We start from the raw sequence: 13,436 nt of genomic DNA on the forward strand, positions 1-13,436 counted from the left end.
TTTCTACTTGAATAACACAGTGTACTTAGGTAGACGTCAACTTAGCAGTGTTTAAGGGACATGCAAATTGCCTCGTTCAAGCAGGAACCTCAATAAATAGGTGTATTGTTTAGCGCGCCTGCTATCTATAGTGCATTCATAACTTGCACATCAGCTTGAAGGACCTTTGAAATTGACCTTGCTGAATGAGTCTTCAACCATTGCCATAGACACTACTCCTTGCAAGAGCTCATTGCTTTCTCTGTTTGTTTTTTGGTTTTAGTAATTTAATCTTGTACTTAATCATACATGACATGTCCTTTTTCTCACCAAATGCCTCATGTCAGCTGCGAACTTCGCTGCACAGGTATTTAGTTCAAGGAACCGAATTTTCAGATGCAGAGTTTTTCATGGATACGGCTTATGTTATTGCTAAGGGGTCAGAGCTTTCAGTTTAAACGGAAAAAAAGAAAAGAAAAACATACGTTGAATTCGTTTTCTTGTAATTTGGTTTTAACTGAGAAAGGTTATTATCCTTAAGATGTATACTACAGCTTCTAGCATACCATATTTACTCGCGTAATAGGCGCACTCGCATAATAGGCGCACCCCTAGTTAGGGCACGAAAAATCAGATTTTTTTTATTTCCGCGCATAATAGGCGCACCCCAAACTTGGCACTGTGATCAATACTGTATTTACACGATTGCAAGCCGACGCCTCGCCACCCCCCGCTTCCCAATCTTTATTTTAACAAAGTTTTTGCTGAACTGACTACTAGTCCCTACTAGTGCTGCTGCCGTCGCAGCTGCTGCGGACCCACAGCACGTACAACGACATTGCGTAGAACAGCCGCACACAGTTGTCAGGGATGCTCACTTTAAACGTCTGTTTGGAAAGCTTCATCTCCGGCCGGAAACGTTCCCAACTTAGGCCCGCGAAAACCTCGGCGCTTGGAGTCGCGTACGAAAATTTAGGGACGCCGCAGTCGCAACTGCCGCACTTCTCGGCCACGTCGTATTTTCCAACCTGCCGCACGCTTGCCGCGTTCGAGAGCAAACTCCCAGCCGTGTAGCTGTTAAGGTGCTTGCCCGTCGAGCTAAAACATCAACGCTCTGCGGCAAAGCCATAAACCACGATAACTATCGCGCTACCGCAAATCCCGGCACTTAACAGCAACAACAAAAAAAAATGAGCTGGAGATGCTGATGGTGATATAGATAGCAAAAGCTCGCGGCGGAGGAAAACGATGATGATGATGAGCTTGGCCTTGGGCGGCGTCTGGAAGCTCCTGTGCGCGTGTGTGGCCTCTGCGATCAAGCGCCCGTTGCGCGCAGCTGGAGCCGATCGTGGAGGCCTCGGCGCGCGCATTCCGAAAGTTTCGGTGCGGCCCTTACACGGAACTTTTTTTTAAAAATATTTTCTTCGCGAAAACGGGGTGCGGCCCGTACACGAGTGCGTTTACGCGGTGTGTTCAATTTTGCGAGTCGAAAAATTTCCGGAAATTTTACCCCGTGTAATAGGCGCACCCCGAACTTTGAGCCGGATTTTCTGGAAAAAAAGTGCGCCTATTATGCGAGTAAATACGGTATTGATCACAAATTACAAACAGTCACAAGAGCGAATTAACAAAGTGTGGAAGCCAGGAGCGCAGTGAGATAGCGGGATTGTTGGATAATGTAGTGAAGTTCTACGTTTTGAGGCATTCCTGCACTGCTTTAGACACATGTGAGGTGTAGACCGAGAGGCTCCCTACCTTGTCTACTAGTGTAGCGCTTTCTGCACCCACACTGTCATCACCTTGTCAGAGCCATTACCAGAGCCATTGCTTGTTAAGGAGTTCTCACATGACATGTAAGGACATTGAAATCGTCTGTAACCATAACAAGCCAGTGTAAACTTGAAACTGTGCACAACCATCACAAAAAAGTCATGTTCTTGCTTTGGTGACCATTCAGTGGCACTTCCATTACTGCTGTCATTATATGGGCTGCGTGATTTGAGACTCTGGCTCATTCTGGATTTCGGCCGCGGCCACTTTTTTTTCCAAACCGAAACTTTGTTAATGCTGTTGTAAAGCGTTTGATGCTGTTATAGTTTGGTCCTTGAATGAACGAGTGAGCAGTGTGTCACAATCAAGAATTACACTTGTGTTTATCCTGCGCAGTCACGCCAGGTTATTCTGACATGAAGGCAACTAGACGCAAAGGCTTTGTTCCACTTGCCTGTGGCTTTTGCTTGCATTTTTGCTCATTTATTTGATATGTCACTACCTTGTTTTTGGAAATAAGCTTCTATTTATGTTTTTTGTCTTACGGCCTCTAAATTTAATGCACTACAGTAAAATCTCGATGATGCAAGTCTCGCAGGGTTGTGGAAAAATTTCTGTCCTCTGAAATTTCATGTCCAAAGCGAACCAAATCCCTATGCAGGAGCATAGGAAATGCACTCACACAGATCTGTTTACGACCGGCGGGTTTACGGCTGTTTACGATTGCTCTGTACATCACCATTTTTGCATTATTGGTTCAAGAACTATATCCGAAAAGAAAAGATAATTCTTCCATGAAAAATAGTATTTGCTGAAAAAAATTTAAATTTGGATTTTGAAATAAACGCTGAAAATGTTTGCCAAGTTCTGAAAAAAAATAAAAACCATAAAGTCCAAACCCTTGTTATGCCCTGTTATGGCATTTGAAAACTTTGAAAGCAGTGCTTCCTTGTGTTTATGTACAGACATTACGCACAGACCTAATTACCATGCCTGCATGAATATAGTGCAATCTTTATGTCTGATTATACAGTATTCAGAAGCCAGATATTAATAACTGTCAGGCTCATAAGCTGCGAGAAGCGACCATTAAGATGGCCCGGCAAAATGTGTGGCATGCATCAGCAGAAGAAGGAGCAGCAGTGATTAAAATGTAGTGCAGGTCATTCAGAAAGGGAAGACAGTGGAAGAACGGTGTGAGGTAGAGAAAAGAGAATATAGAAAACTAAGTGCAAGACTGGAAATGCAGTGATGGTGGCTGCGTTGCATGATAGGCTGCACGCATTAGGACATTGGAGGCTTTGCTGCACTTACTTGTGTCGCGTGCATTTAGAGATCGTTTTGTCTCAAAATATTGTCGCTTCTTCATTTTTCGAAGTCTGGTCAATTCATTTCAGCCTTTGGGCATGGTTGCCCTGAATTAGCCATAATCATGTATATTCCTCGTTTTTCTTAACTCTTAAACTTCGCCCCTTGCATCACATTTGAGGTCACATTGTATTTGTGCAGATATAATATACTGGGCCATGTGGGAGACAAGGTGAATGGGAGGGGCAGTAGGTATTTACTGATGTTTTTGTTTTGTGGTAAAATTCTTATTCATAAGCGTATGTAGATTTACTTGTTTGATGAATCTTTTTGAGAATCTTAAAGGTGCACTGAAGAGGAATCTGAACTCGTCTTTTTGACGCGGGAACTCGATCTACACGTTCCGAGCATTCTTAGAAACGTCGACCTATTGCCCTGTGCGGCTGATTTCCCTAATTAAATTGAATTAACGTCTGGCTCCCGCCTTTATTTTTTTAATTCTCCCCGTACGGTGGGCGGAGTCGACCAACGCGTGGAGTGCCTTTCAGCCAGCTCCGTGGAGGCTTTGCTTTCGCTTAATTTTGTTTTTTAGGTTTCTGTGAATAAATAGTTTCATTCACCGATAATATAGCTGCAAAATAAGCCCGAAGAAATAAAAATACGCTCGGACTATTCGCTTCTACGGATTACTACGTATTACTCCTCCAACGGCAGAGTGGCAAGCCGCAACGGGACTGGGTGAAAGGCACTCCACGCGTTGGTCGACTCCGCCCACTGTACGGGGAGAATTCAAATAAAAAAGGCGGGAGCCGGGCGTTAATTCGATTTCATTAGGGAAATCGGGCACACAGGGCAATAAATCGCAGTTTCTAAGAATGCTCGGAACGTGTAGATCGAGTTCCCGCGGCAAAAAGACGAGTTCAGATTCCTCTTCAGTGCACCTTTAACATCTCTATTACTATGGCTCTTCAGAACACGCTTGAGGGGTTTTATCTATCAGTTTTGTTCAGCTGTGGAATCGTGTTTAATGAAGTCACATTTAAAGAAAGTGCACGAAGGGACTATACCTGACTGGGCATTTCTTTCCAGACAGCATACACATTTGAACTTGGGCGTGCAATTCCAAGAAAAACAGCTTTTCATTTCTGTGGACGCATGCATACATTCAGTGGGCAAACAATACAACTCACTTAAAGCTCTTCCTTTTATGGCGTGTATGCACTGAGTGTTCTTACAGGGTGTGTAAGCAATAATTACATATCTGAAAAAAAAAAGAAATTCAGTACCAAAAATTAGCTGTTAGAGCATAGTCCGGGGAATCAGTTGGTTTATGAGAAGAACCAACAAGAAAATTTCTAGAAGTGGCTGTTTGTTTAAATTTTCCTAGTATTTGCTTAGATGTATACCCTGTGATTAGCTCCACGTTTTACTAATCATTTTTCTGGGCTCTAGTTAGCCCTTATCTTATTAAAGCTTTGACTGGAGCAGTGCCTTGTAGGTCTCCTGCTTATTCAGTGCAGGCCTGAAATGTTCCTTCCAGAGGTGTAATGTGTTTTTCCTCTGCTGTCTTTCACAGTACCTGCATACATTGAGGGTGCCTGGCAAGGAGATAACTGCCTGCGCTTGGGAAGGGATGGGACTCCGCATCGCCCTGGCTGTCGACTCGTTTATATTCTTTGCCAACATTCGCCCGGACTACAAGGTGATGCACTGCATTTCTTTTTGCCTGAGAGATAGTTGATATGATATCGCTTTTTTTTTTTGTGTGACCCATCAACAGTGGCACCTGTAGTAGGATATAACTTAAAAAAAAAAAGCAGTTATTAACACTGGGCCCAGTCGGCAGTGCCCTGTATTACTCCGCTAGCCAGTCACAATAGTAAACGAAATCAGCTTTTTGATGTTTTTCTGTATTAAACAATCCAGGTAACAAAATTCCAAAGCTAATAATTTTTTCTTGTGATTAGCTTCTTGTTTAGGTAACTTGAAGATTTTTAACAACGAGCTACTCTTTTATCATGGAGGAATTTAGTTTTATCCGTCTATAGTCATTTTACAGCCCACTCTGGCCGAGAAAGTAGTGCCATCAGTTTAGCTCTGTTTGTAATGTGCTCTTATGATTTTTCAGTTGATTCTTGATTGATTCTCCTCCCGTTAATTCCGAAATCCGAAATTACATTCGAAATTGTTGAATATTCATACAGGCCAAGAAATGTCCTGTTTAAAATGATTAGACATTTACTTTTACTCTCTAATAACAAAGGAACAGCAGGAGTACCTTCCCATGCTTTCCTTGGCTTCACTGAACTATTGACTTGTTTTGTATATTACTGTGTATTGCTGGGCACAAGTCAGCCTTGGCTTAGAAAACCAGCTATCCGAAATTGGGGGGGGTCGACCTACAAGCCGAGTCGACCTATTTGTGACGTCTAAGGTAGTTTCGGATCAGGGGTGGGTAGTATGCACCATGTATCTGTGCTCATTCCTGGCAGAACACATGCATAAAGAAAACGGTATTTACTTCATACGCAAATCTTCTCCGCTAAAGGAAATTCGGACTGCGCGCCACTTACTCACTGCCATCAAGTTGGTGGGCACTCTCTCGAACGGGTGGTCAAAGCACGAGAGCTAACGTAGGATCAACTCTAGGGCGTGCATTGCACCGGTATCCGAAACTTGGGAGTTTTATTTACCATTATTCAGTCTGGTTGCACACAAATATGGAAGGCAGGATGGAATGCTGTTTCTTCGCTTTTGATCTCCATTAGTTCTGCTTATTGCCCCTCTGATTGTATCATTATGCATGCCTACAAAACAGAGTGTTGCGATGGTGCGGGGCAGCCTTAAGGGAACGGGTGTGAGGAGGTTGTACTCACTGGCTTATCTTTGCCGTCAACTTTTTTTTCCCAACCAGAGCTATGAGTTAGTGGGCCGACCTGTATTCGGAGTCGACTTGTAATGTGCCTGTGCACGGTACTTACTGTTGAACTTCTTGTGTCGTAAGACGCTCGTCGGGGGTTTTTGGGATTTGTTTTCATTGTTTTCTTGTTTTCCGTAACATTCCAGTGGTGTTACCTGGCAAACACAGTGGCCTATGCATTCAACAAGACAGACCGTGTGGAAAGCACGGTGGTCTTCTGGAATACTAACACGAACGAGGTAAGCTGTTAGGTCTGATGGATTGTTCAGATGGTCTTCAATTTGGTGTGCATTCTGAGCTGTGAACATGTTCTCTCAAAAAAAAGAAGGCAATTTTGCGTTCATTGTGCACAATTTTTAAACTTATGAAATAAAACTAGCACTTGGAGGATTAAATTGTAAAATACAGGGCTTATATGACATTTTTTTGAAGTTGTGTTCGCTTGTTAGTTTGAAAGTAGCAGTAGCTCAAAATTTACTTTTAGTAATTAATTTCTGAACTTACTGGAGCCACCGTTTTTCGACATTTGTTGCGAAGGCATATTAGTTTTGATTGATAGAGCAATTTTTTACTTTGTAAGAGCACCATCACCTGTCATTGCTTTTGGGTACATTTGGAAGACTGGTAAAATGCATAATTGAGTTCCTATCCCTGATGATATGTGCACTAATCAGATATGGAAACCATTGTATGCTTCAAGATCTCTTCCACCTGTGCATCAGTATGTTTTAATCTTAAAGCATGATGGACTCTGTTTAGGGCTAACCCTTCAGGGTTGAATTGTCTGATCAGCTCAACAGTTTGTCCACAGACAGCATTCGTGGGTGTCTTCCTGTGTGATAAAAAGAAGCACTTGTTGCTGAAAATTTCACTCTCTGCAGGAGCAAAATATAATAAACTGCAGACTCAGTATTGAATTTCTGAAACTGTCATTGGGGAGGGTGACACTCTGGGAGTATTTTCTAGCCAGTTTGCTCAAATTGCTTTTAGCACACGCACTTTCCTGTATATGTGTTTTCTTTTTACATATTTTCTCGACTTCTTCAAAGAGCGCACCAGCCACTAAATTTTTGCCACAAAGCCATTTCATCTGCCACTACTTGGTGCCCTCCAGCAATGTAGTGCATTCTGTGCAGTTTCTGCTGGTGCCTTACAATTTTATTCACTTTTTGTGACTGACAGAAGTACGTCAAGTATATGAAAAACCTTCTGAAGATGTGCGCCGCAGGAGAATTGTGCACAATTTCCACTCGAGAGGATGGAAACAGTCCCAAGGTTGGCTCGCATTTCTTTTTTTGCTTTCAGTTTTGTTTTCCTTGCATTGCTCTAAGCACAAATGCTCACATAAGTTTTCGGGACACGAAAATTGCTACAAAGTTTAACTGCGGAGCATTCGAAGGATGCAGCCACGAAGTGAAATTTGTGGTTTTTACATCCATGTGCGACGTGTACAGCGCATCCCACGATGTTCGGCTGTGCCTTTAGGTTGAGAAAAAATTACGCATTTTAGTGATTTCGGTGTTGTCAAAAACTTTTGTGGGTATGTGTATTGTAAGTCCTAAGTGCATAACCGACTGTGAACGAAGGGTTGAATATAAAACGCTTCTTTCTTAACCCTTTTGCTGCCACTCCCGAGATAACTCGGGCTACCACATATGCACACCCCCTGCCTCTCCCGAGTTAACTCGTTTTGGCTTTTTAACTCACCCCCTGCCGCTCCCGATAATACTCGTGTAAAAAAAAAAAAACAATGCAAACATGTAGCGCCATCTATGGAGAGACCCCGTAAATTCATAGATCTTGTAGGGTAAATTTTACACAACAGATGGCGCGCATGTTTCCACATCCGAGTCACTTCGTTTTGGTCTCTGCACAGCAGCCATGAGGCTATGTGCCACACTCGTCCACGCTTTGACGGACGAAGAAATTCAAAATTGCTTGTGAATTCGGAGTCCAAACATAATGAGAACGAGGAAGGAGCCCACCTAAGTGCCTTGTCGAGTGATGTCAGCGATGAAGTCCCCCTGTCACCGAAAAATCTGCATAAGAAGAGGAAATCTGACAGGCCAGATTGGTGCTGGAAGATTTGATTCATTACAACTAATATCTATACGATTATCCTGAATAAACATGTCTACATGTCCTGCAGAGCATTTTAGTGCGTTACTAGCAAAACATTTCCAGGAAACTAACATGCGAAAAAAACCCGGCAGGGTGTGTGCAGATGTGAGTAAAAAAACCTGGCAGTGAAAGGGTTAATTTTAGAGCAAACGGTACCATATGTATAGATTACCATTGCTAGTGATGAACGAACTGCCATTCACTTGCAAATGCTAAATGCTGTTTTCTGGCACTTGATATATTTGACATTTTTTTGTGACATACTAGTACTTGTATAATATGTACAGACATTTGGGACATTCGTGTTGCCTTCACTGAATGCACGTTTTGAAGCTTTGAAGCATAAGTAATGTAATATTTGATCTCAATAAATTAAGCGCATCAGTGTGTAACTGTGCACATGTTTTATTGTATGTGGTGGTTTGTAATTGAAATGCTCTGATGAAATAGTATGTCAATGCGTACAGTGTAGGGTATATCTGGATGTGCTACTAATGTTAACCTATTTAAATGCTGTATGCAGTAATGAGTCTGTTGGCTAACTTATCAAATATTGACCACAGTGCATTTTGTAATGAAAAAATTATCATTTCGGTGATTTTTTTTGTGATAACTTTCTGTGTGGTACCAACGTAACAAAACTAACTGAAAATTTTATTTCTTGCATCATTTTGGGTAGCTGTTTTGTGTTGAGTTTTTTTCAAGCTTTGGTGACAGGTTTTTTGTAATATAATAATAATCACTCTGTTTCAGAAAGTGGAATAAAATTTTCATTTTTGTTTTGACTGCTATGTGTAGTTGATATAGCTTCTCAGTGTAGAGGTGGGAAACAAAACTAGGAAAATTGCATTAAAAAAAATTAAAGTTTATTTTAAAGCACTTGCTAGTTATCATATCTATATACCTAAACAACGCAACACTGATTATAATACGAGGTGGGAGTTTGAGACTTCTGTGTGTTGAAACCAATTATCAACTGGGGACTCGAAAAAAATGATGACAGCATGCGATAATATGGAAGCATCGGATACGTAGATATTATTTGAGAGGCAACGCTTCAGAAATGCACATGAAATCATCATGTGCAGCGAGGCCTCTGATGCATAAACATACGCAGCGTCCCACGCAGTTGCGGCCACTGTCACTGCAGTGTTCCCTCTCTCTGTGCCAGTAAACTATTTCAGTGCTCACTCTTCCTAAACTGGCTGCGCTGTCTTTTTCCAAGCTCATATGCCACCTTTCGTTTGTTTGTGAGAGCCACGCGCTCCCAAGGCTGTTGGAAAGTTGTCTTCTCCTAATACCTCACGAGTGTAGTGGTGAAGCTTGCTGTAACTATTTTGAGGAATAGCGAAAATACGAAAATCGCATTATACCTTCATACCTTGATTCCGAATATAATGTGGACATGTTGAACTAAGGAAAAAAATCTCATATTACATTCATATTAATATGATATGTTGAAGCATTAAGATTAAAATGCAGTGGCGGGACTTCAGCAGTTGTTCTTTTTGTTTCGTGAGAGGTATTTATGTATATTTTTGCTTCTACTATATTTCGTCAGATACCAGGAGTAGTATTCAGGCATGAGGTTTCAGCATTTTATCACATTTTAGTTTGGAGCAGAAGTACCTGTGAAAAAAAAAAGTAACCAAGAAAACAAATGTGAACAACAACAATCCATTTCCATCCATGGTTTGGTTTGGTTTATTGGGGTTTAACGTCCCAAAGCGACTAAGGCTATGAGAGACACCGTAGTGGAGGGCTCCGGAAATTTCGACCACCTCGGGTTCTTTAACGTGCACTCACATCGCACAGCACATGGGCCTCTGGAATTTCGCCTCCATCGAAATTCAGCCGCCTGCAGCCAGGATCGAACCCGCGTCTTTCGGGTCAGCAGCCGAGCGCCGTAACCACTGAGCCAGTGCGGCGGGGCCCATTTCCATTCATCTTGTCGTTTTAATTTTTGACTGGTCTGTGGGCTTTGATTTTTTTAAACGTTGCCGGGCATGTTATTTGTCTTGGCTTACTGGAAGGCACTTTCAACCCTTCTCCCCAGTATGCCTTGATTGTGTGCAACTCCATTGGGACGCCAGTGGACAGCACGATGACGGATGTGGAGCCCCTGCAGCTATCCATGACGGAATCGCACGTGTTTGCGGCATCCAAAGATCAGATCTTCGTGTGGCGCTTCCAGACACCCCGGGGACGCACTGTCGTGCTCGAGTTGTCTGGCCAGCGGAGCAAACCTGTGCTTGAGAGGTATGGAAGTGAAAGGGATGGGGTCAATTGTTACAGCCTGCTCTGTGACGACAGCCATGCTTGAGAGCTCCAAAATAACATTAATTGTCATTGGGTTTTTCAAAGTGGTGCAAAATTTGTTACTGTCCAAAACCTACGAGAAGAGCATTTGTAAGAGAGAAGTGGTGTCTGGTTGTGCAAGTCTTAAGCCTTACTAAGGTGCGGAAACTTGTGCGAAATAGCGGTTCACAGCCAGAGTAAACGTAGCATGGAAAGCAAGGACGAAGCTTTTGTTTTCTTTGTTTTCTGCACTGTGTTTTTTATGACCTCACATTGAGTTAGCAAGCACATGTGATTGGTGATGTTGACCCTGTAACGCTGGGGCAATGAAAACGTTGGGTAAAAGTTCTGAACTTCTAGCATTTCATTGCTACTGACCCCTACAGTGTGGAAATGTAAAACACTAGTAGCTATATTAAGGAAAACTTAATTACTCTGGAAGTAAAATGTGCAAATTATGCTGATTTCTGAACATCTAAGAAGGATGAAGATGAACACGCATAGTGATCCAATGAAAATCTTTCCATCATGTGTAGATGTAGCAGTATTGCCGGTGATATTCAAGGTGGTTTTGCTTGAGGTTAGCTTTTGCAATGAACAGTCTTTCAGCGTGACTCCTTCATGTGTGTGAGCTGACTTTTCCGTTTTATTTTTGTATTTATGTTCAGAAGTGCAGTTTATGCTGTGCTAGGAGAGATGTCACAATCTTTTTTAATGCAAATGAAGACTATAGCCATTTCTATGATTTATACGTACATGATATGTCGGGCATTAAAGGGTTTGAAGTGGCCATAACATGGCTGAATAGTGTGCTTGTGAACAGGCAGCATATTATTTTGAACTCGCCCTGAAAGCAGAATGGAGCTATGAAGCATGGTTTTCAAAATCAGCCTTACAAGTCGGTGATGAGTTACAATTTCCCCGCTATGCATGCCTGTAGAGGTAAAGAGCTCTTGCCTTGTCAAATTTTTCCACTTAATGAGATGATATCCAGGACCAGTGAACTCTATTGAAGGGAATTTTAGCATGCTTTAATTCATTTCTTTGCACTGAATTTATAATTACTGATTTTTACAGTTGGTCAGTTACCTCGTAAATAAAAAGTGAGTTTGATTTGTGCCAATATATAAAAAGATCTCTTCTACGTGGAATTATTTTTGGCTCCTAAATGCACTACTGAATGCATAATTTTGGTATGACAGTTACTAGTGGCATTGGCACATTGCAGGTTTGACATTCAAAGTCTGATATGTGTTGTCTATTGCAAAAAAAAGTGATTGAGTAGTATATTTTTAAAAATGTGCCATTAACATCTTATTCCTTTTACATTTAACTATGCTTGCCAGGAAAATTGACAGCATTTTGTCGCTGCAAATTGAGAGGTTGTTTTGTGAAAATTTTTTTTTTGAGGGATAGTCAGAAAAGTGCAGCATTTTCGTGTCCCTAATTTTGCTTTATGGTGTGGGACAGATGGTAAACTGTAGGTGAACGTATTTTTCAATATCAAAAATAATCGAAAATACTGTTCTGGATTTTTTTTTTCATTTCTTGTTTGCCATTTTGAACAATTCCACACATCTTTCTATGTGGAAGAGGCAATTTTACAAAAAGATTATGATTTCCCAGCACATACTGACAGATCCAAAACTTTGCTTGTATCCCTTGTAAACATGACTGAAGTCTGATTATAAGGGTTTAACTTCGAGGGATGCCTGAAGGAGCATTGGTGTTATCAGAGGGTTACAAATATAGCTGCTTGTCTTTGTTACAGGGTGATTCACATCAATGAAGCCCCAACAGAGGGCGAAAATTCGAATGACATGGATAAGATTTATGAGGTAAGTCGGCAGCCTGCATTTTATTTTGTTTGATGACAGACTTATACCACTGGTGCTCTTATCTTGGTCTTATTATGGTCTTATTATTATCTCATTATGATGGTCTCATCTTGCTCTTTATTACAGGCGAAAAAGAAGCATCAGGTAAGAGGCACTGTTGTCTGTTGATCTTGTGTCTGTTCTTGATGCTTCACTTTCTGAAAGCGCTGAAGCAAGTTTACGTTGTTACAGTTTCAGGTCAACACGGACCCAATATGCTGTCTTGCGGCGTCGGAAAAAATGCTGATAGTTGTAAGTTGTACGATTACCGCATTGCTCTGTCTTCTTTTGTTATATTCTTGTATGTTCCATGCCCTGTTTTTCATGGCGTTTTTTTTTCTTGCTTGGGATATTTTTCAGGGCCGAGAGTCGGGCACATTTCATCGCTATTCAATGCCTCAATTATTGCTCGTCCAGAAGTACTCCATCTCTTGCCGACCGAACAGGATTATGCTGAACTGCACTTCTAGGTGACTGAGAGGGGGCCTTTCTCAGAATGTGCTTTGCGTGTGCTTTTTTTTTTTTCTGGTACAGTTTACTCTTGATATTTCGAACTCAGAAGGGACCGAAAAGTTGTTAGAAACTTTCAGAACTCGAATTAAGGGGAGCTTTTCTGGTGGGATCTAACATCAGTTTAAACGAATCCTTTTAAACAAATTATCAGTTCGATAAGTTAGACACACCGAGAATACACTTGATCGATGCTGACAGTTTTATGAAATTTATGAAGCTTTTTCTTTGCAAGTTAAAATACAATTTGTGTGTAAAGCTGGCATTTCGCTCTTCAGATCTAGTTGGCACTAGAAATGCAGGTGTATTGCAGTCTAGGCATGCAATGTATTCTTCCATTTGTATTTTTTAAATATATATATATATTGCTTAACATATATTTCATATCATATAGAGGGCCTAGCAGCTATTCTTGTGCAGTGCACATCGATATTTTTCCAAGAAATGAGTTGAGCGTGTACATTTGTTTAGTGCGTATGACATGCTTGCCTATCTCAAAAAGCATTCGTCTTTATCCTTCTCCTGTTTTCCTCATTTGCGTGTTTAACAAAAGAGGCAGACAGTGGGTAGGGATGTACCATGTGCTTTCTGTCAGAGGAACATGCATGTAATTTTTTGTATGCTGTGCACATTGACGGTGTCATCTGTACTGT

The 13,436-nt window shown here is 41.4% G+C and overlaps 1 protein-coding gene across 1 annotated transcript in view; it reads left to right on the top strand.

The window, feature by feature from the left end:
* Positions 1 to 13,436, top strand: part of Oseg4 (intraflagellar transport protein Oseg4) — a 68,297-nt gene that overhangs the window by 19,982 nt on the left and 34,879 nt on the right. Inside the window, exons 10-17 of the mRNA XM_089564243.1 lie at positions 4,634 to 4,759; positions 6,124 to 6,216; positions 7,160 to 7,252; positions 10,155 to 10,357; positions 12,168 to 12,234; positions 12,361 to 12,378; positions 12,466 to 12,525; positions 12,634 to 12,743. Coding sequence (XP_089420369.1) covers positions 4,634 to 4,759; positions 6,124 to 6,216; positions 7,160 to 7,252; positions 10,155 to 10,357; positions 12,168 to 12,234; positions 12,361 to 12,378; positions 12,466 to 12,525; positions 12,634 to 12,743 — 770 coding nt within the window. The remainder of the gene's footprint in view (positions 1 to 4,633; positions 4,760 to 6,123; positions 6,217 to 7,159; positions 7,253 to 10,154; positions 10,358 to 12,167; positions 12,235 to 12,360; positions 12,379 to 12,465; positions 12,526 to 12,633; positions 12,744 to 13,436) is intronic.

This window comes from Amblyomma mixtum, chromosome 1, assembly GCF_055824585.1.
Source record: "Amblyomma mixtum isolate Tamu chromosome 1, ASM5582458v1, whole genome shotgun sequence".
Classification (NCBI taxonomy): domain Eukaryota; kingdom Metazoa; phylum Arthropoda; class Arachnida; order Ixodida; family Ixodidae; genus Amblyomma; species Amblyomma mixtum.